General features: G+C 37.9%; 1 protein-coding gene across 4 annotated transcripts in view; it reads left to right on the top strand.

Moving 5' to 3' along the window:
* ZRANB1 (zinc finger RANBP2-type containing 1) overlaps window positions 1-26,439 on the top strand; it is a 70,639-nt gene that overhangs the window by 30,905 nt on the left and 13,295 nt on the right. For 3 of the 4 annotated variants that reach the window (XM_057530388.1, XM_057530386.1, XM_057530387.1), the window contains 4 exons: window positions 14,629-14,816; window positions 20,414-20,567; window positions 22,759-22,830; window positions 25,150-25,348. In XM_057530388.1, coding sequence (XP_057386371.1) covers window positions 14,629-14,816; window positions 20,414-20,567; window positions 22,759-22,830; window positions 25,150-25,348 — 613 coding nt within the window. Of the gene's footprint in view, window positions 1-10,558; window positions 10,681-14,628; window positions 14,817-20,413; window positions 20,568-22,758; window positions 22,831-25,149; window positions 25,349-26,439 lie in introns of all 4 variants that reach the window. The other variant, XM_028164285.2, reaches the window with a different exon arrangement.

The raw sequence follows: 26,439 nt of genomic DNA, 5'->3' as shown, positions 1-26,439 counted from the left end.
TGAAGACAGAGCAAGTAGGTCCCATGGGGTTTTATTGGAAAGAGTAGAGAGACCTCAGTTTATCACTAGGCAGTCTGTGGATATGAAGAGTCTAAAGTCAGATTTCTTTATGTTTAATTTCTCTGTCTTCATGATGAATATTTGATAACGATGAATATATAAGGAAAAAAATCGTAATGTTTTCTATACGTAGAGTCCTAAATCAAATAAAGTTTTTACTTGAAAAGTTTTTATTCAGTTGTCATTGGACGTGTTGCTTCCTATTTGGCATTTTGCCTTAAATAGCTGCATCTTTCTTCCATTTAGCTTGTCTAGTGATCCTGCTAACAAAGATGGGAAGGGTTTGAGATTGGGGGGCAGCGGGAGGGAGTGCTGTTGAAGGCGTAGGGGGAAAAGAATCATGCTCATATAACAAGTACATGTTGAAACTGGAATTTTTATGCTGAAATGTTCAGTTTGCCCCATGGCTGTGGCATTATAGAGAACATATGAATTAGTAACATCTCCATTGCTCCCAAGCTTTGGGGGGGGGGCCCACAGTATGTACTGGTGTACCCTATTGAGAATCACTGACTTATTACAAGCTTAACCGGAATCTCATTATCAAGGAGCACGTTGAAATGGAGTCATGAGGATTGTAGTCGTATTACTGAGCAAGATTTTGATGTGTCTAAAAATTTATATGATTCTTAAAACGTAGGCAGTACATTAGAATTAACTTTTTCTTGCAATTGGTCTCCAAAAATATTGTTATATTTGATCTAATGTTTCCCTCTTTCTCATAACTGTTGAAAATTAATATTTGTGGCAGTTGTTTTCTGTATTGATGCCAATTGTATTTTGGCCCCCTTACTGGAAAGCTGTATACAGTGTTATGTATAGGTGTCCACTCCAGAATGTCAGATATAACTGTAGAAATATCTAAAACTTGCATGGTGTTAAACGTGTCAGAAAGTATTGATATTTGTTTATTTGGTTTCATTAACACTTTTTTCATTTTAACCAAAATTAGTAATGTATAGGCTTACTACATTTTAAAATGTTCTTTTCAATTTACTTTGGTATTGGTATTAAAAATCATGTATATGGATGGTTTTTCTCAGGAAGTAAATTTTTAAGGTTGTATTAGTATTATTTTTCTTCCTCTGGTGAAAAGGGTTCCCAGGCCCAGTTCCAGCGTGTGTGTGTGTGTGTGTGAGCTTCCTTATACCAATAGGCAATTCGCAGACACCAGCAGGGTGTCCGAGAATTCAGCTCAATTCTGACACTGTCTACCTGGAGGTAGAATCAGATTCCACAGGTGAAGGGCTCAGCCCCACAAGACCTCCCTCCACTTCAGATGCTAGTCACAAGCCCAGGTTGTTAACCTGTACTTCTGACCAATTGTCTATAAATCAGAGGTTCCCATGACCCCCCGCCTTGGGTTTGATTAATTTGCTGGAACGCCCCACGTAACTCAGAGAAACAGTTTACTTACTAGGTTACTGGTTTATTATAAAAGGGTATGATAAAGGATACAGATGAACATCTAGATGGAAGAGATGTATAGAGGGCAAGGTTTGGAGAAAGGGCATGGAGCTTCCATGATGTTCTTTCCAAGTGTCACTCTCCTCAGATCTCTGTGTGTTCACCAGCCTGAAAGCTCTCCAGACCCTTTCCTTTTGGGGTTTTATGGAGGCCTCATTACATAGGCATCGTTGATTAAATCATTGGCCACTGGCGATCTCTGGCCTCTCTCCCCTCTCTGGAGGTCAGGGTGGCATAGTGGGTGGGACTGAAAGTCCCAACCCTCTAATCCCCTGGCAACCAGCTCCCACCCTGGGGGTGGGATCCAAAAGTCACCTTCCCTGAAGTGTTTTCAGGAGCTGAGGACCAGAGACCAGATACTATCCCACTACTTTTATCACTCAGGAAATTCTAAGGGTTTTGGGAAGCTGTGAGCCAGGAATTGTGGATGAAGATCAAATATATGTATTTGGTCATCTGAATGATGATTTTTCCTATAAATCACAATATTGCATCTAGAAAAATCTGTTGCAGTGTGTAATCTTCTACGATGACTTTTTAAATTCCTAGTTTTGAGATACAGTGTCTGGTCAAATGAAAGGAGTGTTGTGCACTCACCCAAACAAAATCAAATTAACTTCAATGGAAGAAAAAGTCGTAGAAGGTTAGTTTTTGAGAGATAGTAGTACTGTGTACTAGAATGATAATAAGTTGATTTATACCAAGAAAACTACCACATCAAAACAAAACAGAAAAGGAAATTCTTGACATAAGACATAATGGTGATTTTATCCATTTATTCAGATATCTTTGTGGCTGACTTTTTAACTTTAAAGGTAACTCAGGGCATATAAATTACTGTAAAGAAAAAATTAGAAGAAACTTGTTTTCTAGTTCAGTAAGTACTCCTTTAGCCTTAAAAATTATTAATTTGCTCCACAGAGGTATTTTATTGATGACTTGTCTGAAAACACAAAACATTAGGTATCTTGAAAAATACAATATTAATGATGAGGTAGTGTCCAAATTTGTATTTTTTAACTTGCCCAGTACTTGACTTCCTTATAGGCGCTTCTCCCCACCCGCTTTGGGTTTTCTCTGATTTACATGACTGATTTAAATAGTGTGACAGGCAGAATATTGCACTCCGGCCCCCCAAAATGTCTAAATCCTAATCCCCAGAACCTATGAATATGTTACTTTACTTGGCAAAAGGGATTCTGCAGATGTAATTAAGGGCCTTGAGATGGAGAGATTATCCTGGATTATCCGGGTGGGCCCAGTGTAATATGGGTCCTTAATCAGCAAAGGAGAGAGATGGGAGAATGAGATGTGACGGTGGAAAAGCAGAGGTTTTAGTGATGCGGGGGCCCTTAGCTAAGGAATGTGGGCAGCCTCTAGAAGCTGGAAAAGGCAAAACTCCCTTAGAGCCTCCCTGTGGAGTGCACCTTGATTTTAGCCCAGTGAGACCCATGTGGAACTTCTGACCTCTCCCAAATTTTAAGATAAAACATTTGTATTGTTTTAAGTCACTAAATTTGTAGTAATTTGTTTGAAGCAGCAATAGGAAATTAATACAAATAACATTTTAAAAAAATTACACATAGCATCTTAATTTGACAATTTCAGAAAAATTTAACTTAACCTTCACTGGTTCTATGACAAAACAAGAGTCATTGTTTTGTTATTTTACACAACGGGAGAAGCTGAGGCACAGAGGCTTACTGACTCAGAGTGATGTAGCCATGTTGTTATCCTTTTCTAGACAGAGGTGGTATATAGGTGTGTTTGTAAGTAAAAACTCACTTCTTTGTGTCTCTAGGCTTACATTACATTCATAGCAGTAATGGCCACCAAATGTATGTGTGTGTGTCGGGAGGGAAGGCGGGAGGGGCGGGGCAGGTTCCCAAACCAAGCTATTCTCAGATTCTCCAGACACACCAGCAGGGCATTTTACAAGTTAACTCAGTTCTGCCTCTACCTGGAAGTAGCATCAGATCCCACAGGTTAAGGGCTCAGTCCCACAGTACTGCCTCCCTTCCTCCCTACCCCCTTCAGATTCCAGTTGCTAGTCCAGGTTGTCACCTGTGTGTCTGATGGTAGGCTATAAATCGTAGGTTCCCACAGTCACCTCCTTGGGTTCAAATAATTTGGTGGAACAGCTTTCAGAACCCGGGAAAACATTTTACTCACTAGATTACTGGTTTATTATAAAAGGATATGACCCAGGAACAGCCAGGTGGAAGAGGTGCATAGGGCAAGCTTTCCGTGTCCTCTCTTGGCCACTACTCTCGCAGCACCTCCACATGTTCACCAACCTGGAAGCTCTCCAAACCCCATATCAGGGATTTTTATGGGGGCAAGATGGATTAAACCATTGGACATTGGTGATTGTTTGAACCTCAAGCCCCTCTCCCCTCCCAGGAGGTGAGGGTGGTGTGGGGCTGAAAGTTACAACCTTCTAATCACTGGGTTTGTTCCCCTGGTAACCAGCCTCCATCCTTAGGGGCTTTCCAGAAGTTACCTCATTAACATAAACTCAGAGGTGCTTGAAGGGGGCTTGCTATATGAGCAACAAAAGACTCCTATTTATTTCATCTTTATCATTCTGGAGCTATTTAGGAACTGAGAACAAAACTAAATATTATAACAAAAGACATCCTTATGGCTCTTATATAGGAAATTACAAGGGTTTTAGGAGGTATGTGCCAGGAACAGTAGATGAAGACCATATATTTTTTATCCACAGTGGTTTTTCTTGCTTGATACGGTTGCAAGGAATACTGTTACTGGAACTTTTGAATGATGTTTGATGCCTATGAATATTAATGTTTTCAGTCCTTTTTTCCAAGTCAACTAAATAAGTAAGCCTATGTGAAGTTGATTGCTGTGTCCCAAGGTAATCTTCACTTGCTAATAATTCTCATCATTCCATAGCGAAGCCACATTATTTGGGCTTGATTTTTAGTATGGCATTTCTCTAGTATTTGTTCTGTTTGCTTTACTTGTGTTTGCTTATACTTGGTATACCTTAGCTGTTTGGACAATATTTTCCATCTTCAGAATTTTTCCTGCCCTGTAGAATTGCTTCATTTTAAGTTATGGTTGTATGCTGGGCCATTTTGTTTGATTATGAATTTGATTTTATATTGATACCAGACTGTTCTACTAAAAGATACTCCTATTTAGTGTCCCTTTTCCCTTCATATATTGCTTTACATATGAATGAATGTGGAGCCTGAAAAAAAGTCTTCTTAGTCTTTGACATTTAAAACCATCGCACTTTTTAAAAACATTAAAAAAAATGGTTTGAGTTAAAATATTCTATTAAAAGCTTTTAATAGAATCCAAAATATATGTGGACTCCTGCAGCAAATCTTTGGCACTGCATCCATAAAAGGAAAATAAGCTGCTAGAATGCTGGTGATGCCTTGTATGTCCTTGGTTAACTTTGTGTGATACTCTTACATGGGATGTGTGCGTGTAGCTATAAAAACTGCGGTGCCTTTTCATTCCATACACATTCTTGGTTGTTAATCTCCTTCCTGTCCAAGGTAGTTGATATTACAGGTAATAGAATTATTTTTAGCACTGTGAAAGGAGTGTTATCTTCAGCTAGTTCTATCTTGTTTTCAAGTTTCAAAGGATTTCCTCTTGTGCTTTTGGAACTCTGGATTTAAAATAACATTTTATGTCATGGTTTTTAAGTGAATTGTGGGAATTCTCAGCAATGTAAGATTCTAATCTGTAGAGAATACACACACATTTTATTCCCCCTGGCCAGTTTAGTCTGGCTTTTCAAAGTGCTTCCTGACATCTGGGATATGAAAGAAGCTTCCAGGAATGAGTGTGTCAAGGCAAATGGATAGCAGTGGCAGAAATAGAGCCCCTGCAGTATCCTTCTGGTTGCCTTTAGTCTGCCTGAGACATAATTCCTGGCTTTTAGAAATGATTGATTACACAGGCCTGCCAACTAATAATGTGCCTCCTAATGCTGAGAAAGGGAATCTGTCTGGTGAGTCTCGATTGTATGATAGTGACATTTGAATATGCATCATTGATTGAGTAAAGGCTTTCATTTTTTAAAAGCACTATATTAAATGAACACATTGAATTATGAAATCCAAAAGTATCGTTTAAATATTAAGTATAAAAAGATGTATTTAGACTCCAGAGACCTTTACTGTTTACCATAAAATAACTTTAATTTTAAACATTAATTAAAGTAAACTATGCACAGGGTTATAAAAATCAAGCAGTTACAGAAAGAGTTTATAAAGAAAAGCAAGTTTCTTTTTCTTCCCTCCACCTTCAGTCCTTATCTGTGGAGGTAACCAGGCTGTTCCCCATCAGCCTTTCATTCTGAGAAATTTCAAAAACAGAGAAGTTACAAATATAACACATTGAACACCAAATGCTTTTGACCTAGATTTTCCGATTGTTAGTACTTTGCCACATTTGCCAGCTCTGTTTGTCTTTCTGTAGGAGTTTTTCCTGAACTATTTGAGAGTTAGCTACAGATGTCATGACATTTTGCCCCTAAATATTTCAGCATTGTATTTCCTACATATTCACACAATATAATTATCCAGAAACTCTAATATTTGAGGTCCATATTCAATTTCACCAGTAGTTTCACTAATAGCTATTGCTCCAACCCCATTCAGTCAAGGATTATCTGTTTTATTTAGTTGTTTTATCTGTTTAATCTCTTTTAATCTAAATAGTGCCTCAGGTGGGTTTTGTTTTTTTTTTCTGTTTACTCTTCATGTCATTAACATTTTCAGAGGCCAGGCCATTCATTTTACAGAATAAGTCTCAATTTGGATGTGATTAGATGAAATTTAAACGTTTACTTTTTCGTGTGAGGGAGGAGAACTACATAGGTGATATTTGAAGCAGGACCTCTAATATCTCTGAATAATGTCCTTTTATCATTTTTTCCTTTTAAAAAATTAATTGTAGTAAAGCATACATAACAAAATTTGACATCTTAACTGCTTTTAAATGTACAGTTCAGTGGCTTTGGTACATTCACATTGTTGTGTAACCATCAATAACAACCATCTGTGTGCAGAACTTTTTCCACCTTGCAAAACTGAAACTGTATACAGTAACAGTAACACCCCAGTCCCCCTTTCCCAGCTCCTGGCAACCACCATTCTTTTTTCTGTCTCTGTGAATCTGACTACTCTGGGTACCTCATATAAGTGGAATCATACGGTGGTGTTTGTCCTTTTGTGACCGGCTTATTTATTTCATTTAGTGTAATGTCTTCAAGGTTTATCCATGTTGTAACTGTCAGAATTTCCTTCCTTTTAAGTGTGAGTAATGTTCCATTTTATTTATATGCCACATTTTGTTTACCCATTCATCTGTTGATGGACATAGCAGTATTTCTTGTTTTATCAAATTTGGCATTATATACTGACTTCCTATAACAGTATATAAGGGTTTAATTCATTTTTAAATAATAAAAACAGCATACTCATTGCAGAGTATGTCAGAGGTAAGAAAAGCTATGAAAAAATATAGTTTATAATATCACTAGAGGAAATCTCATATTTGTATTTTCAGTTTTTTAATATTTTTATGTAACTGAAATAATGTACATTCTTTTTGTTGTTGAATTTTACATTTTGAAGTAGTTAAAATATTTTCATCTTTAAAAAAATGAATGTGTAATATGACTTCGAGTTGCTGTACTTTAAGTTAACATAGCCCTTATTAATGACCTTTGGGTTTTTTGAAAATGTTTTATTCTGATAGTGTTTTGATGAACAAAATTGTCAGCATTTCTAATGATTTTCTTAGGTTCCCAGAAATGGGGTAACAGGATCAAATGATGGAAACGTGTCAAAGGTATTTTGTGCATGTTGGTAAATTGCTGCCTGGAAGGACTGTACTGATTATATTCTCATTATCAGTGTAAGAGAGTACCTGTGTAGCTGTATCTTTGCTGATGTTTGTTATTAAGGGAGGCAAGCTATCTCATTTAATTAGTCATTTGTATTTTTTTCTGTGAATTGTTGATTTATGTCTTTTGTCCATTTTCCTTTGTGATTTTATCAAGTTGTATCAAGTGTATATGAATATAAATAATGTATATATTACAGATATATACCAGACATATTTGTTGCACATTTTCTTTACCTTTTTTTTGTGGGGAGAGTTATAACATTTTATCTTTGTTTTTCACAGTTTTTTGGATTGAACTAAGGATTAAAATATTTTTTACAGATAATTTCCGTTAATATGATTTATTAAATAAATTCTTTCCCCATTGATTTGGATGGTTCTGTCATATATAAAATGATTCTGCTTCATTTGTTTTGAGACTCTTTATTTTGATGTTTTTTTTTTTACATCAGTATCACATTTTTGCTTAAATAATTATGGGTTTATTAGATATCTTAAAAATCTCAAAAGGCAAATGTCCAACCTGCTCCACCCTCCACTTGCTTTTCAGAATTGTCTTCATTTTCACCTTTTATTTGTTTGTTCGTCCATTCATTTATGCATTCAGACGATCATTGAGTGTGCTTCCAAGCCCGGGGAAGAAGTCAGGGCTCTCAGTGAACTTGTGGTCCAGTGAAGAAGTAATTTAACAGGTCAGTAATAGTGTGATAAGTTCAGGAGAGGAAGTATAGGGTGTTAGAGGAGGAGTATGCACCCTAATCGCATTTGGACATTTGGAGAGGGCTTTCAGGAAGAAGTGACATCTAAGCCAAAACCTTAGAAGAGGGAAAAGAGTGCTTCTGTCAGAGGGAATTGCATTTGTTAAGACTCCAGAGGCAAGAGAGCATGGCCCATCCGTTCAACTGAAAGAAGTCTACAGGGCTGGAGTATAGAATGGGAGCTGTGAGAAATAGCTGCAGGGTAATGCTGGACTTTTCAAGGCCTGTTAATCTGGTTGAAGATTTTAGCTCTTAATGTAAGGGCAGTGGTAAACATTTGGAAGGAGACTGCCTTAATCTGATTTGTGGTTTGGGAAGCTCACTCTGGTCATAGCCTAGAGGCTAGATTGGGAGGGGGCAGCAGTAGAGGCAAGCAGACCTTTTAAGGAGGAAATTATAGCAATCCAGGTGAGAAAGAGTGTGGCCTTGACCTAAGGTGCAGGCAGTGGAAAATGGGGTAAGGGGGATGTATTTGAGAGAGACTTTAAAAAGGTAGGATGGATAAAACTTGGAAGAATTGATATTGGGGCTGAGGGGAGAGTTAAGAAAGATACCCAGGTTTTTTGTTTGGACACTTGGGTTGGATAGCAGTATCATTTTTTCCTAAACGAAGAAAACATGAAGATCAGTTTTAGACATGCCATAGTGAGGATTCTGATGGGTTGTCGGATATATGGGCCTGAAACTCTTTGGGGAAACATCTACCACTCGGTGGTAGATACATAGTTTTATGTGGATAGTTGTGGGGCCATGAGCATTAACGGAAGCTGTGGAACCTTCTCTTGCAGTAGCGAATTATAGGGACTTTGTTGTTTTGTGCTTCTACTTGGGAACCACATCAAGATGCGCTAACTTTTAAATATCTCTTCCAATTTGATGATTCTCTGTCTTAATTCTATCAGTATTTTTGGCTAGAAGAAGAGTTATATGGACATAATCTGAATAGTATAAAGTTATGTTATGAGAGGTTTTCTTTTTATCTGTCCGTCCCTTTTAAAATGCTTATTTACCGTCTAATTTTCTCACTGGTAAAAGAGAGTGGCTAGACTATTCAGTTCCTCTTAGAAGGCCAATCTAAAATAGCATAATTCTAAAAGTCTAATATTTGGTTTCAAATTTGGCCAGGATAACTTGACAGATGAAATTTTTACCTGAAGTCAAAAACTTTTGGGACTTGCTTTCAGTGCAGAATGTGGTTTTGACATACACTATTTTATTTGACCAGAACCTCAGGTTTTAAGAACTTTAATATCCCTTCAGTTGACTTTTTGGGAATATCTTAAGTAACCTTTCTGATTGTAACTCACATTCATCTTTAACCCATTAACACTGGTCCTCATCTCTGATCACCTTCCCAAAGATAACTTTGTGACATGTTCCTTCATATCCTTCCATTGTGCTTTTAGCAGTAATTCTTCCTGCATGGCAAGATCTTCTTTCTTATGAAGGTACTCTATCAATTCAGGTATTTTTTTGATGACTTTGGGGATTTATATTTTCACAGCAGTTTGGTTGTTAACAATCTGATCAAAGATTTAAGGAGGTAAGAGCACCAAGTATAAGCTACATTTGACGTAGTTTGTCATGGTTAATAATAGAACATTTAAAGGCCTTATTTAGAGATTATTTTGACTTCCCTATCATTTGAGTTTTAAATTTTTCTGAAGAGGATATTTTCAGGAGTTCCCTGGTGGCCTAGTGGTTAGGATTCTGGGCTTCCACTGCTTTCAATGCCTGGTTGGGGAACTGAGATCCTGCAAGCCGCATGGCGTGGCAATCAATCAGTCAATCAATAAATGTTTTCATAATGGAGTAAGTTTATTGAATGAATTGAATAGAAACCCATTGTGATAAAGTATAGATTAGATTAAGAATTTATTTCCAATTTGTGATTTTCATCTCTTGGTTTTTTTGAAAAGATTATTGTTCAATAGCACTATTCTAGGAATAGAAATGGTAGATTTTAACTTGTTGCCTTTGGTTATTATGTAAAAAATGCATCTGGGAGGTGATTTGTTTGGTCTGCTCAAACTATTTTTGGGATTGCCATAGCTTGTGTCTACTTAAGATACATTTAAAAATATTGAGGTCATTTTATTTGAAAAGAAGGTCATGTTTGAGTATTGAAAGAGATTGCTGTGTCTGTCTAAGCCAAGTTTGTCTTTGAACTATAGACAAATGGTTAGGAGTATGAAGAAAAAGTATAACTGGGTGGTATAGTTTCCTTTTTAATATGCAAAGACAGTTAAGTGAATTAAACTCTGAGTAGAGGAAAACTACCCAGACCTCGTAGCCACCCACATCTGCATCTTTCTACTGACCATGGTAAAGGACATTCTGAACATTACCACTTAAAACTAACTTTTCTCTTTAAGGGCTCCTGAAATTGTGCCAGCTGACTCCAAGTCCACCCTGACCCCACAGCATAAACCATGCTGTGATGTCACAGCTACCATAGAACTCCAGGGTAGTGTTGAGCTGGCCCATGTGGGCTCAGGTAAGTCCTGGCTTTTTTTTTACCATTTGGCATTCTTTTCAAAGTTAGTTACCATTATGGTTTTATGTCAAAAGAAACAAGGCAAAACTTTGAAAACGGTGCCATATATGGGGGAAAAAATAAGTCTGTTTTCTAAACGTCGATGAGCCAGCTCCATATTCTAACCAACGGAGTTCCATAGTAGCTGTGAAGTGTCCCCAGGGAGTTGTGACCCGTGACTTCAAAATATGTTAAATTCTACTCCTGGCCCAGCTTACAGAACAATATGAGCTTTTTTTTTTTTTTTAATTTCACTTACTCTCAGATCTTTATGTTTTTAAAAGTATATTAACTTTCCTTTATCTGTAATTATGCACCACCACTTAGCTAGTTGTGTATTTCACTCAATTCTGAATGTACATTGATACTGCAGGTTAGTTTTATAAAGTTAATCTTCTTAGAGTGCCTTCAGCTGTCTTTTTAATTTGCCTTTATAACATGGAAGAGGAAGGGACAGAACATGTAATATTTAACGTTTGTTAAATTTTCAAAACAACATATTAAGAGAAAGATGCTTTAGTTACTCTTGGAGATAGTGTGATATGTCATCAGTAACCTAGAAAGCATGTGTACGTCACCTCTTTCTCTTCTGCTGGAACTTTCCCGCCTTTTCCGGATCTTTGTTACATTAAGTGAGGTTTTACCACTTAGATTTATTTACTGTATTTTCCTCCCTGTCAACTCTTTTACTTTTTTTCTGCTTTCCGTTTTATTCCGTAACCTTAAAAGGTGGTAAAAATGTAATGTTATGGGAAGAACTCAGACATTTTCTAAGTTGTTTTGCATATAATCTGATGCTTCCCCCCCAGTAGAAAACACGTGGTAGCTACAACTTAAATTATCTCAGTATAGGCCACATCCTTTAGGCACCTTGTTTACAGTGAAAGCCCATCTGTGAGGAAACTTTAATCACTGGCTCCTCTTGAGCAGTGTGCAATAGAGATACAACAAAAACTAGGACAGTTCATTGACATTCTCATGAAATTTGATTTGTAATAAATTTACTCATCTTTGTAGCCAAAAACTCACCAGTTACTGTAACTGTGAGCTCTTAATTATGGTTAATGAAAAGAATGGAATTATATATTCCCAAACATTAGACAATAAAATAGTTTTCTTTTAAATATTATTTTGTCCCTATACTTAAATTTGTGTTTTTCATGTTCTAGGAAGTTTGGAGGTTTTTTATGCTGTGATGAATAGAGAACAGAATCCCTATTCTGTTCACCCTCATTTTCTGCCCTCCTGTGTATATTCCATGCTAGGGGCGGCAGGATTCCCTATTTGCAGTTTAGTGCAAGAGCTTGTGGTCAGGGGAAATAATTGTTTTTGATGTCCTGGATTAGGCCAAATAGAAGTCCAGTTTGTGTGTGTATATGTCAGCTTTATTGAGATATAATTCACATACCATGCAGTTCATCATTTGAAGTTCTGTTTTTATTAAAAAACATTTAGTTTGAAGGCAGACTGTAAATCATAATTCCAAAGCACAGTTGCTGACTTTGTTGTGCTGTTTGGTCTGTACCCCTCCCCACCTTCGACTAGCTAATTAGTTTCTAATTACAGAAATCCTTCAGAAACATTAGAGAGACAATGAATTCTTAAGCAAGTATTTCTAAGATGAGATTCTTTCAGACATCAGCTATTTGATGAGTTAGCTAAAAATAGTGAAGACAGTGATTTAGAAGATCGCCCCTTCCTCCAACCAAAAGAACAAAGTTAGTTGACGTTTACCTTTAGACTACTTCATCTTTGTCTTTGGGAAACAAAAGAATATATGTGTGTATTTACACACACACACGCATATACATACACTGTGCAGGTCTTCCTCTTTATCTTTTCAGGTAAATTGATCAGACTTTTTGGTCCTTGTGTTGCTTTTGGAAGTGCCTAGAACATTTCTTACATCATACAAAGAAATTTTATAAATATATATTTTTAGGTTGAAGCTAAAAACTGTAAAAGGTGTGGTGATACTGCACACACCTAGAAATAGTTATTAATAGCTTTGATAGAACTGAAGTGAACAGTAGTTGCCTTCGTAAGGAAATGTATACACACAAAAGGAAATGGAGTAGGGCATGTTCAGTTTGAAAAAAATATACGGCATTAAGTTATTCAAAAAGTTATGAGCTCTACTAGATTATTCTCATCTGTTCATTAAAACAAGCATTTGTGTGTCTGTTCTTCAGGTTTGCCCTTTTGAGAAGGTTCACCTCCCCTTATCTCATGCCAACTATATTACATTTTAGCCTTGATGATTTCTCCAGGGCACTAAGCCTTGTAAGGGTGTGTTGAAGTCCTTTATGTATTGCAGTGGGGGCTCCAGCTGTCCTTAGGTGTTTATAATGAGGAATGTATTAACCTACATTGCTGTGAAAATAAAAATTTCTATAAGGTATTCTCATTTGAAATCATGGATTGTTAACCTGAAAAATGTATGTTTCAAGGGGAGGGGGTCATTTTTCTGGTGAGAGGATCTAGTTTTGCAGAAGGGATCTTGATCCCAGAGTTGGAAAACTTGGAAGCTGGCTTTTTATGGCTCACAAATGCGATGAAGGACTGTTTTGAGTATAGGAATCATATTACTGTCTTTATGTTTCTCACAGTGCCTAGTATATTGCTTTATGTGTCATGGCCATTCGGTGAATGTGGAAATTATCATTTTAAAGCTTTGTTATTTTTAATAACAGGGGAACTTGTTGCATTGTACCAATCTGTAATACTCTAAGGAATAGGTCTTATTTATCTAATTCCTAATTCAAGATAGCAGTTTAAAAGGCTTTTTTAAAAATACCCTAAGAATATTTCTAGCTGGTAGTAGCATTTTATGTAACACATTTTTCTTGATGAAATTTAGGAAACAAAGTTATTTAGTCCTACAGTCTTGTGTGTGTGTGTGTGTGTTTAATACTATTTGTGGTAAATTTGAAGCTAACCTACACCTTCATTTTTTGCCAAGGCTATTTATTATCCATAGATGTACTGTACTGCTTAGTAAATAGGATTTTTGTCATTACCTAACATTAATTTGTGTTAAGAATAATAACATGGTTCAGTGGGAATGGAAAGTTCTTTATAGATTTGGAAAAATTGATACTTGTTTTGTATCTCTACTCCCCACCTGGTTTATAGTGTTTTATTTTAGCCTGTTTCTGTTCAAAATAATCTAGCTCAAGTTTTACTGTATTAATAATTCTTAATGGGTGTAAGGAAGACTTGGCTATGAGAAATTCTGAAATCAAAATATTGCTAACTTTTACTTACATTAAAAATGTTTTTTGACTGCTCTAAATTGTCTCCAAGCTAACAAAACAGTAGTGTGGAAGGCTCAGCATTTGTTTTGATCCAGCTTTAAAAATGCAGCCTAGGGAATTCCCTGGCAGTCCAGTGGTTAGGACTTGGTGCTTTCACTGCTGTGGGCCTGGGTTTGATCCCTGGTCGGGGAACTGAGCTCCCGCAAAGCTGCCTGGTGCGCCAAAAAAAAAGAAAGGCAGAATAAAGGGCAAAAGCAGCCCAACACCAACGGGAAGCACATCCCTGTCTCCTTGGTTTCTGCAGAGCCAGGACCAGAACAGGAACTTAGTGTCTTTTGTGAAGTCTAGTTACTCACACTAGATTGTTGATCTTTGATCCAATTAATATATTCTAATAATTTCTCTAAACATTACCAGAGCATGGAACCAGCACTAATGTGATGGTAAGTGCCTAACTAGGCAGTTCTAGTTCTGGAAGGAAATGAAAGGGAAAGGAATACACTGTAATTTTCCTTATATTCTATAGCACATTTAAATGATGCCCCGGGATCCAGGAAGCACAGAGAATCAGAGTTTAGAGTGAATGCTACAGGTTTATGCTTTTGGAAGAAAAATAAAATTGAACTTTTTTCTGTCTTGATGCTTGTTTTAGGGGTTGTAGAAGGTGATTTAGCTGCTATAGAAGCATACAAATCATCAGGAGGGGACATTGCCCGTCAGCTCACTGCAGATGAAGTGCGCTTGCTGAACCGTCCTTCTGCTTTCGATGTTGGCTATACTCTGGTACATCTGGCTATACGTTTTCAGAGGCAGGATATGCTAGCAATATTGCTTACAGAGGTGAGTGTGGCATTTTGATTAAACATTCTTTTATATGAAGGAAATGTGTTCTTTAGTTTTCATTTTTGATGTTATAATGTTTCTCAGTTCTTAAATGTTTTAGATTCAATCTTCTATCCTCTTTTTAAAATGACATTAAACTTAGACTTCAACAGAAGTAAATAATTTTTAAGGATATGTGTTTTTAAAACAGGACATTTTGCTACAATATTTGAGTCATATGTTTGATTTAAAAAAAACTGGGATGTATCTGTCATTCATTCAGCTAACATTGAGTACCTACTATGTGCCAGGTACTGTGCATAAAAGGGGTATAATTGTGAAGACATTGGCTCTTCCTTCAATGAATCTCCAGGTACAGTTATTCTGTAGAGAGTGCAGGTTTTTTTTTTTTTTTTTCAAAAAAAATTTCTTTCTTTCCTTCTTTCTCTCTCCCTCTCTCCCTCTCCCTCCCTCCCTCGGGTCTTTGTTGCTGTTCGTGGGCTTTCTCTAGTTGTGGTGAGCGGGGGCTACTCTTCGTTGAGGTGCGTGGGCTTCTCATTGCTGTGGCTTCTGTTGTTGCGGAGCATGGACTCTAGGCGCGCGGGCTTCAGTAGTTGTGGCACACAGGCTCAGTAGTTGTGGCTTGCGGGCTCTAGAGCGTAGGCTCAGTAGTTGTGGCACACGGGCTTAGTTGCTCTGCGGCATGTAGGATCTTCCCGGACCAGGGCTCGAACCCGTGTCCCCTGGATTGGCAGGCAGATTCTTAACCATTGCGCCACCAGGGAAATCCCCAGAGTGCAGTTTCAGAGATGTAAACGCCAGGTGCTGTGGAGAGTGCTTGAGAAGGTGTTTTGAGGTATCTTACCTTCTTACCTGTAGCAGGTAACATTTTAGCTGAGATGTGAAGGAGTAGGCCTCAAACAGTAGGTGGAGAGAAGGGAGTTGAGGAAACATTTTATTCAGAGGCAAGGGCGGTGGTATTTGTGGCGAATTTGGAACTTGCAGGTAGCTCAGCAGGGTTGTGATGGCGAAGGGGAAGTGAGAGAGGCAAGTAGGGGACGCAGTGTGAAGGATCTTCTAGGCCAAAGAATTTGAAAATTATTCTGAGGGCAGAATAAGGCTTTAAAAAGGGTTAGGTAGAGGGGCTGGGGAGTGACAAGATCAGAGTGTGTTTTGGCTGCTCACTTTAGAGAGGGGCAAGCCTGGTTAGCAGGACACTGCAGTGATGCTGGCAGGAACTCTGCTGGGACAGTAGTGGCAACAGAAAAGGAAAGAAGTGGGCTGGTTTGAGAGAGATGCTGGTGATGTAGGCAGAACTAAGTGGATAGATTGGCCATGGGGAGTAATGGTGAGTTAAGGGTCAGAGTTGATTCTGGGGTTTCTGGATTAGACAACTAGGGACATGTTACAAAGGACAGAGGTTGCAAATGAATTAGGATGTGACTATATTATCCAGGTAATTTTAAAGAAAAATATTTATTTATTTATTCATTTATTTATTTATGCAGCTCCACGTCGTAGTTGCGGCATGCGGGATCTTTAGTTGCAGCATGCGGGCTCTTAGTTGCAGCATGCGGACTTCTTAGTTGCGGCATGCGGACTCTTAGTTGCGACATGCGGACTCTTAGTTGCAGCATGCATGTGGGATATAATTCCCTGACCAGGGATCAAACCTGGGTCCCCTGCCTTGGGAGTGTGGAGTCTTACCCATTGGACCACCAGGGAATTCCCCAGGTCATTTTTTTTTAATGATAAGAGAAATAGGGTAAAATTGCAGAGAGTTAGATCAGTTGTGGATTCAAATCCAATTTGGTCAGTATACTCCTGTGTATGCTTACTTGCACATTTAAGTTCGCCAATATCTGGGAACATTGATGTACAAAGCATGGGGTGAGGGGATTAATAAATATGAACGTTAGATGAAAGCATGATTGAGATGGCTAGCCATGTGTTTAGTTTGGTAAGAGTCCGTTGTAAGCAGGGGCACCTGATAGAGCAAAGGAGGGCTTGAGAGACAGTCATGCTGAAAACAAAGGACAGGCTTACTGAGGATAAGGGAGAAGGGGACTGTTTGAAAAGCAGCTGTGTGATGTAGAGAGACCAGAGTTCTGGAACATGGGATGGAACAGTAAGAAGTAGTTCCTGTAGTATCTGAGGTCTGGCTGCATTTGTGTTGTGATGCCCAGTTGTGTAGTGGAAGGGCTGCCGTGTGGAGTTACAGTTGCTGGTGGTGGCTGGAGACAGGAGACCGAAGGCAGCTGTGAGCCAAGGCTCCAGTCGTTAGGGGATCCATAGGCTTCTCTCAGGCTGGTAGAGGACTGTGAGAAGGTTCTGGAGGGACTGGTGTAAGTCACTGACCTCTTCAGAGCATTCTGGGGACTAACAGCAGGAAGACAGTAGAACCCCAGTGTATTTATTATTTACTGCTGTGTAACAAATCCCCTCAAAACTTAACAGCTTAAGACAACAAACACTTGTTATCACAGTTTCTGAGAGTAAGGAATCCAGGAGCAGCTTAGCTGAATGATTTTGGCTCAAGGTCTCATGAGGTTACAAACTGCCAGGGCTACAGTTGTCAAAAGGCTCAACGGGGACTAGGGGATCTGGTTCCAAGTACACTCACCTAGTTGTTGGCAGGAGGCTTCAAATCCTTGTTACATGGGCCCCTCAGTAGGGCTGCTTGTGATGTGGTAGCTGGTTTCACCTAGAGCAAGTGATCCAAGAGAGGAGAGAGCAAGAGAATGGTTCAAGTGGAAACTGTAGTGTCTTTTCTATATAACCTAATGTAGGAAGTGATATACTATAATTTTTGCTATATTCTGTGGTACACATAGACCACCCTGCTACAAGATGGGGGAGGTGGAAAGGAGGCTTGTTCTAGGGGAAGAACAAAATCAGTGATGGGATTTAGTCTCAATGGAGTAGGCACTCTACAGGACAGAACTGAAGGGGCCATCAGGGAGACTGGAAGGGGGAGAGTATGAGTCTGGACTAAGGGATGTGTCTGCAGACAGGGCACAGAGCCAAGTACTTTTGGGCTGGGAACGGGAGAACATTATATTTTGGGAATATGTGTCTGGGCCAGGGGGTTTAATTGGATTTTAGATAATGGATGCTGTTTGTAGTCTGGTGGAACCTATGGACTTCTTTTCAAAATACTGTTTTTAAATGTATAAAATAAAAAATAGGATTACAAAGGAAATCGGTTATATTGAAATAGTTATCAGAATATTAAATATATGTGATGTATAAGAAAATGCATTTTAAATGTAGGCAAGAGGTTAGTGAAAATGAAAGATTTAAATTTAATTGAAATTCCTATTCTAATTCATGGTCCCTTCCCAAGTTCATGGACCCTAAGTTAACCAGTAGCCTAAGGAGATGGTTGAGACTCATGAGGTTGAAGAGGCTAGAACAGCAGTCACCAACCTTTTTGGCACCAGGGACCGGTTTCGTTGAAGACAGTTTTCCCACGGGCTGGGGGAGGGGAGGCGGGAGTGGGGGGATGGTTCAGGCGGTAATGAGAGCGATGGGGAGCGGCAGGTGAAGCATCGCTCGCTCGCGGCTCACCTCCTGCTGTGCGGCCCGGTTCCTAACAGGCCGCAGACCGGTTCCGGTCCACGGCCCGGGGATTGGGGACCCCTGGGCTAGAAGATGAGAGGCAGGCCTCAGGGACGTATGCTTAAGGATGGTGGGGGAGAAGGAAGCTTAGAGGCCATTCACCAGCTATAAGGTTTCTCTTGGGGTGTTTGCAATATTCAGGTTTCAGTCCAAGTTGTTTTTGAAAAAAATCTTCCCAGGATTTTGGAAAGGGGCCGAGGGTTAGCACATTGGGATAAGCTATTTTTGAATTTACTTTTGAGATCCATTTTTAATGCTTTGACTTGATAAATAGTCCGTTATATTCTGAAAATATTTAATATTTGGTTTTCCCCAGTTTTAGTGTTGCTTAGATTGGGCTCATGGAGATAAGATGTGGTGACAATTTCATTGTTACTGGTAATCCTGGCTAGTAAAGTTTAGGATAATTGAATTTTTGTGTAGTTTTCAGAATAGGATGTCTAATGGTTGTGTTGGGTATGCAGGGTTTTTGAAATACTGTTTACTTACCTTAATAGTAATTACAGTTAAGCTGTCCATGTGTGTTATGTAGATGACATTATCAGTAAAACTTATTCTTTGTGTGGCTTGTTGGAAGATCTGCTGCTCCAAGCCCCACTTGTGACTGGAAGTCTGCATTCAGGAAGGTCGTCCAGGTTAGTGGCTGCGTCTGTAGTGACAGCAGAGAACAGAGCCAACTGGCTCGCTCAGGGTCACACCAGACTCATTTCCTCTTTAGCAGATACTCACCTTGGATTTCAGAATTCTCTGTATATAGATTTCTTGAGCTCCACAAAAGGAGTACAAGTTAAATGTAGGGTAGTGTCTTTTCATCGTTTGTTGTTATTCATTATTCAAAAAGGACAGGAAAGTTCCAGCCACCTCCTTGTTCAGAGGTTCTCTGTGGTAGTGCTCACTGCACCGGTGCTCAGATTTCATTCCCGTCGAATTGTACTACTTCAGAGATTTGTTGTCTGTTCTGCACTCGGAGAAACCGGATGCTTTTTTAAAAAATTAAAGAATTATAGGGACTTCCCTGGCTGTCCAGTGGTTAAGTCGCCGCGCTTCCACAGCACGGGGTGCGGGTTTGATCCCTGGTCGGGGAACTAGGATCCCGCGTGCTGTGTGGTGCGGCCCAAAAAAAAAAAAAATCAAAATTGTAACAAGTGGGGAGGGATTTGAAATCATTGGGAACTAACCCTTTAAAGGTTGGGAATCCGCCTGCCAGTGCAGGGGACACGGGTTTGATCCCTGGTCCAGGGAGATCCCACATGCCGTGGAGCAACTAAGCCCATGCGCCACAACTATTGAGCCTGCGCTCTAGAGCCTGCGAGCCACTACTGAAGCCCGTGTGCCTAGAGCCCGTGCTCTGCAACAAGAGAAGCCACCGCAATGAGAAGCCCGCGCACCACAATGAAGAGTAGCCCCCGTCCCCGCAACTAGAGAAAGCCCGTGTGTAGCAACGAAGACCCAACCCAGCCAAAAATAACTAGAAATAAATAAATTTATTAAAAAAAAATCATGCTTTTCTTTATTCTAAGTCAAGTTACTTGAAATATTCTTAACAGAGCAGGAGAAGAGTGTTTGTACTTTCCTCTTTCTCCGTGAGCTAAAATTCCCTGGTTTTTTAAGAATGTTTTTATTAGGGGCATGATGGTTATTCTTACTTTGTTTTCTGTCCTCCCTCCCCCTCCTGTGATGAACGTTTGTGAACAACTCCATTTTACATAAATTTTTATATGCATCTTTGTGTATTTCCTTGGGATAAACTCCACTAGAAAGTAGAACTACTGAGTTGAGAGGGCAAAGCATTTTTATCACTGTTTTCCAGGGAAGTTTTACTGATATATACTTATACTACTGAGGAAATCACACCCAGTACCTCATATATTTAAAACAAAAACAAAAACACCTTGAGTTACTGGGAAATTTTGGTAATTTCTTTTATACACTGTTTTTTTCTGCTTCCACTGATGATAAATGAGATGTAGAGGAAAGTTTCTTTTGTATTTAAGGTGTCTCAACAAGCCGCAAAGTGTATTCCAGCAATGGTGTGTCCTGAACTGACAGAGCAAATCCGGCGTGAGATAGCTGCCTCTCTTCATCAGAGAAAGGGGGATTTTGCTTGCTATTTCCTAACTGACCTTGTAACATTTACGTTGCCAGCAGGTAACTCCAAATCTCTGTGTGAAAACAAATTTCCACTTTATTATAATTTTTTAATGTCTGAATAAAAATGTTTCTGTTAGAAAACATAACTTAGCTACTATATGTGGATCTTAAATTACTTGATTACCCTGTTTTACTGGAAGTGACCAGTACAAGGGCCATTTATAAACTAATGCCTTAGAGCTGACAGGAAGACAGCAGCTGATAATAAGTGACTTCTTTGTGAGCCTCAGATATTTAAAAAAGTCTGTTTTATCCATTTATTTTTCTCTTTGTTTTTATTTTAGAATATTATCAGTCTGCTTTTTTTCTTTTTCTTTTCATAGATAACTATTGGTTACCTGATACTAGGAGATAAGATCAGAACATGGGTTTTTGATGGGTAGAGTCAAGTTATTTGAGTCAAAGATACTGGCATTCTTTTGAAAGTGTCATTACTTTCTTCACTTACTACATTAATTTCTACTATATTTGTGAAGCAACTTTTTATTTTTCAGTTCCATGACAAGTGGAAATGTCTTCCAGGCTGTTATTTGTCAGTTGGCATTGAATAAATGCACTAAACGCCAAAAGTTTCTAAATAAAACTTATATTTTGGTTTTGAGTGTTTTGAGCTTTTTTTATATTGCGATATGAACAGAGGTATTTACAAAATGGTAGAAAGTAACAACTAAGCTTTTTAAAATCAGACAAATTTCATTTGAAATGCACTCTATATTTAAACTTAGTACTTCAAGTGATGATTAGATTTTAAGTTGAAAATAGTTGTAAGTTTAAAACATTTTTGTAAGGGTAATGCTTCTTACTCTAGACTACTCAATTAGTAAACTGAACAGAGCATAGAGAATTTGAGAAGGTGAGGAAAACAGAAATCTGCGTGCCAAAATGAATGGCTCAGTAACTTGTATAAGGAGATTCTAAAGTCTGAAAATAACAGTCCTGAGCAGAGGTTGAGAGTGTGGGGGGAAGAGAACAGACAAAAATTTGTTTGTTTGTTTGTTGTTGTTGTTATTTTAACTTGAATATTAGATAGCTCTGTTCTTTTTTCTTTTATTTCAACTTTATTAAGTTATCATTGACAAAGAAAATTGTAAAATATTTCAAGTGTACTTTGTGGTGATTTGATTTATACATACATTGTGAAAGTTAACTGTTAATTAACTAGATTCCCCCCATCTAGTTAATTAACACATTCATCACCTCACATTTATTTATCTATTTATTTATATTTTGGGTGAGAACATTAAGTTTTGTTCTCTTAGTGAATTTCAATTGTACAATACAGCGTTACTGACTATTGTTACTATGTTTTGCATTTAATCCTAGCTGTCTTCATTTTATGGTTTATAGTTTGTACTCTTTTAGCAGTTTCTCCCTATCCCTTCCTGCCTTGCCCCTGGCAGCTGCTTTTCTACTCTCTGTTTCTATGAGTTTGACTTTTTTTTTTTTAAGATTCCATATGTAAGTAATACCATGCAATATTGGTCTTTCTCTGTTGAGCTTATTTCACTTAGCATAATGTCTCCAGGGTCCTTCCGTATGTTGCAAATGGCATGATTTTCTTCTTTCTCATGGCTTAATAATACTGCATTGTATAGATATATCACATCTACTTTATTTATTCACCCATTGATAGACACTTAGGTTGTTTTCATATATTGGCTATTGCGAGTAATGCTGCAACCAACATGGGGGTACAGATACCTTTTCGATACCCTGTTGTCATATCCTTTGGCTGTGTACCCAAAAGTGAGATTGCTGGATCATATGATAGTTTTATTTTAAGTTTTTGAGGATCCTTCATACTGTTTTCCATAGTGACTGCACCAGTTTACATTCCCACCACTGGTGCACAAGGGTTCCCTTTTCTCCACATTCTCGTCAACATTTGTTATCTCTTGTTGGTTTGATAATAGCTGTATATAATTACTGGTCCAAATGATTTTCTTTTTATTGTTTGTAATAGATCACAGTTTTGATAATGAAGTACAGAAAGGAAATATTTTACACCTCATAAACACACACACACGCACACACACACGAGGTACATGCATGTTTTTTAAAAGACGCTACTCGACAGCCTTCAGTGGAAAGGGAGTTATTTTAGAGGAAGTTACTGTTAGATGCTGGCATCAAATTTTTTAAGTTATGAGACATATAAAGATTTTCTAAATCTGGTTTTTCTTTGTAGATATTGAAGACTTGCCTCCAACAGTCCAAGAAAAATTATTTGATGAGGTGCTTGATAGAGATGTTCAAAAAGGTAAGCATGGAATTAATGAGTATAATTTATCTTTTATTGATTTCAATAAACTTTTTGCTTTGCTTTGTAAGTTTTGAAATAGTTTGGTGTATGGTCAACATATTTTATTTCTACTTTAAATTGAAAATATAAAGTCCTTAAGAACAGTGTTGTATTGTGCTGTTAAAAGTGCTCATTCATAGCTCTTAACTGTGGTAGAGTGAATAAAGGTATAAAAAATTTTAAACCTTGGTTTTCTGTTTCCTATTCTAGAATGAGTATATTTTCATATTAAAAATTTTTAGAAAATAAATCATGAAGAATTTAAAAATGGAGTAAATTATTCTAGAGCCTTAAGGTGTTTCAACTACTCAAAAGGTTTATATTTCAATTGATCAGAATTATTTAGGTGTTTTTTAATAAATTACATATAAATCTGTTAACTTCTAGAGAATAGGTTCTTTCTTCCACTGAATATTTCTTAATTGCAGAAGCATGAAATGAACATTTTATTTATTTACTTACTTATTTATATTGAAGTATAGTTGATTTACAATATTGTGTTAATTTCTGCTGTACAACAAAGTGATTCAGTTATACTTATACATACATTCTTTTTTATGTTCTTTCCCATTATGGTTTATCACAGGATATTGAGTACAGTTCCCTGTGCTCTGCATTAGGACCTTGTTGTTTATCCATCCTATATATAGTAGTTTGCATCTACCAACCCCAAACTCCCAGTCCATCCCTCTCCCTCCTCCCCTCCCCCTTGGCAACCACAAATCTGTTCTCTATGTCTGTGAGTCTGTTTCTGTTTCGTAGATAAGTTCATTTGCGTCGTATTTTAGATTCCACATATAAGTGATATCATATGGTATTTGTCTTTCTCTTTCCGACTTACTTCACTTAGTATGATAATCTCTAGGCCCATCCATGTTGCTGCAAATGACATTATTTCATTCTTTTTTATGGCTGAGTAGTATTCCATTGTACCACATCTTTTTATCCATTCATCTGTTGATGGACATTTAGGTCGTTTCCATGTCTTGGCTATTGTGAGTAGTGCTGCTTTGAACATAGGGGAGCATTTATCTTTTTGAATTATAGTTTTGTCTGGATATGTCCCAGGAGTGGGATTGCTGGATCATATGGCAACTCTATTTTTAGTTTTTTGAGGACTCTCCGTACTGTTTTCCATAATGGCTGTACCAACTTACATTTCCACCAACAGTGTAGGAGGGTTCCCTTTTCTCCACACCCTCTCCAGCATTTGTTATTTGTAGACTTTTTAATAATGGCCACTCTGACCAGTGTGAGGTAGTATCTCATTCTGGTTTCGATTTGCATTTCTCCAGTAATTAGCGATGTTGAGCACCTTTTCATGTGCCTGTTGGCCATGTGTATGTCTTTGGTGAAATGTCTGTTTAGGTCTTCTGCTCATTTTTCAATTGGGTTGTTTGTTTTTCCGTTGTTGAGTTGTATGAGCTGTTTGTATATTTTGGAAATTAAGCCCTCGTCAGTCAAATCATTTGCAAATATTTTCTCCCATTCCACAGATTGTTTTTTTGTTTTGTTTATGGTTTCCTTTGCTGTGTAAAAGCTTGTAAGTTTGATTAGGTCCCATTTGTTTATTTTTGTTTTTATTTCTATTGCTTTGGGAGACTGACCTAAGGAAAAAAATGGTACGATTTATATCAGAGAATGTTTTTGCCCGTGTTCTTTTCCAGAAGTTTTATGGTGTGATGTCTTGTATTTGAGTCTTTTAAGTCATTTTGAGTTTATTTTTGTGTGTGGTGTGAGGGTGTGTTTTAACTTTATTGATTTACATGCATCTGTCCAACTTTCCCAACACTACTTGCTGAAGAGACTGTCTTTTTCCCGTTGTATATTCTTGCCTCCTTTGTTGAAGAATAATTGACCGTAGGTGTGCGGGTTTATTTCTGGACTTTCTATTCTGTTCCATTGTTCCGTATGTCTGTTTTTGTGCCAATACCATGGTGTTTTGATTACTGTAGTAATTGTCTGAAGTATTCTCTGAAGTTTGGGAAGGTTAGACCTCCTGCTTTATTCTTTTTCCTCAGGATTGCTTTGGCAATCCTGGGTCTTTTATGGTTCCATGTAAATTTTAGGATTATTTGTTTTGTTCTGTGAAAAATGTCATGGGTAATTTGATAGGGATCGTGTTAAATCTGTAGATTGCTTTGGGTAGTGTGGCCATTTTAACAACATTAATTCTTCCAATCCAAGAGCATGGGATATCTTCCCATTTCTTTGAATCATCTTCAATTTCCTTTATTAATGTTTTATATGAACATGTTATTTAAATTCTTCATATAGAGTTAGAAGAAGAATCTCCAATTATAAACTGGTCCTTGGAATTGGCTACACGTTTGGACAGTCGACTGTATGCACTTTGGAACCGGACTGCAGGAGACTGCTTACTTGATTCAGTACTACAAGCTACCTGGGGCATTTATGACAAGGACTCGGTGCTTCGGAAAGCCCTGCATGACAGCCTGCATGACTGTTCACATTGGTGAGCTGACATCCTTCCCTTTTTAAATCCAGGAGTGCACTGGCTGAATCATTTCCTTACAGTGGTGGGATACTTTTTGTCTGTTATATTTTCTGTGGAAGCTAGGGGGAAAAAAACTTTGGTTTTCGACACTCAGACACTTTGAACACCTCAGTGGTTTTTATATCTTTTTGCTAAGCTTTAAAATAGAAACATTTGAAGTTGTAGTAGTGGTCTTAAATATAGAAAGGTCTTTGCTCATATTTTATTTTTTTGGTTTCACCTGTTTATTTATTTTTAGTGTGGCTAGTGGAAAATTTTAAACTACATATATGTACACTGTATTTTGTGTCTGTTGGTCAGCTCTGGTGCTCATATTTTAAAGTAGCTTTGATTTCGTATTTCTGTTCAACTTTAAGAAATTATATTGATTGTGTATTATGAGTTTTTCTTCCTGAGACAGGTAGTCTTAAGACCACGTTTTATTTTGCAAGTTTTCAAATCCACAGAAAAGTTAAAAAAAAAAAAATCAGTGCAAGGGACCCCAACATCTCCTTCATTGGATTGACCAGTTGTTAATTGTTAACATTTTGCCACAGGTGCTGCATCTCTATGCACCTGAACACTCCCCTTTGCCAGTTAGTTTTAAGCATCCTGATGCTTTACCCTTCGGTATTTCAGCATGCATCTTTTAAGAACAAGGATACTCTCCTGCCCAACCACATCCTCGTTACCACATCTAAGAAAATCAGCATTGACTCAGTTATCTAGCATACAGTCCAAATCACACTTTCAGCTTGTCTCAAAAATATCCTTTTTTTAAAAAAAATCCAGTAGTCAATCAAGTATATGACTAGTCTTGAACTGTAAATTCAGATGGTAACCTGATTGGATAGCTAAAGAAAGAATGTGTCATTCAGAACTGATGGTTTAGACATTCAGCCCTTGTCCAGGGGAGAGGACTTTGTGCCTTTTAGTGGACGGTGATTGCTCTGGATTGATCTGGTAGTGTGGGCAATACCATTCCTTTTGTGATGCCGATTCATCAGGCCAGGTAAGCCTGATGTCATTAAATGTTCAGTCTGTCTGACTTCTCTAGATTGGATTACGTG

Source organism: Balaenoptera acutorostrata, chromosome 16 (assembly GCF_949987535.1).
Source record: "Balaenoptera acutorostrata chromosome 16, mBalAcu1.1, whole genome shotgun sequence".
NCBI classification, from domain to species: Eukaryota; Metazoa; Chordata; class Mammalia; order Artiodactyla; family Balaenopteridae; genus Balaenoptera; species Balaenoptera acutorostrata.
Note: the sequence above shows the minus strand (reverse complement) of the source record. Positions and strands in the feature narration are given on the sequence as shown.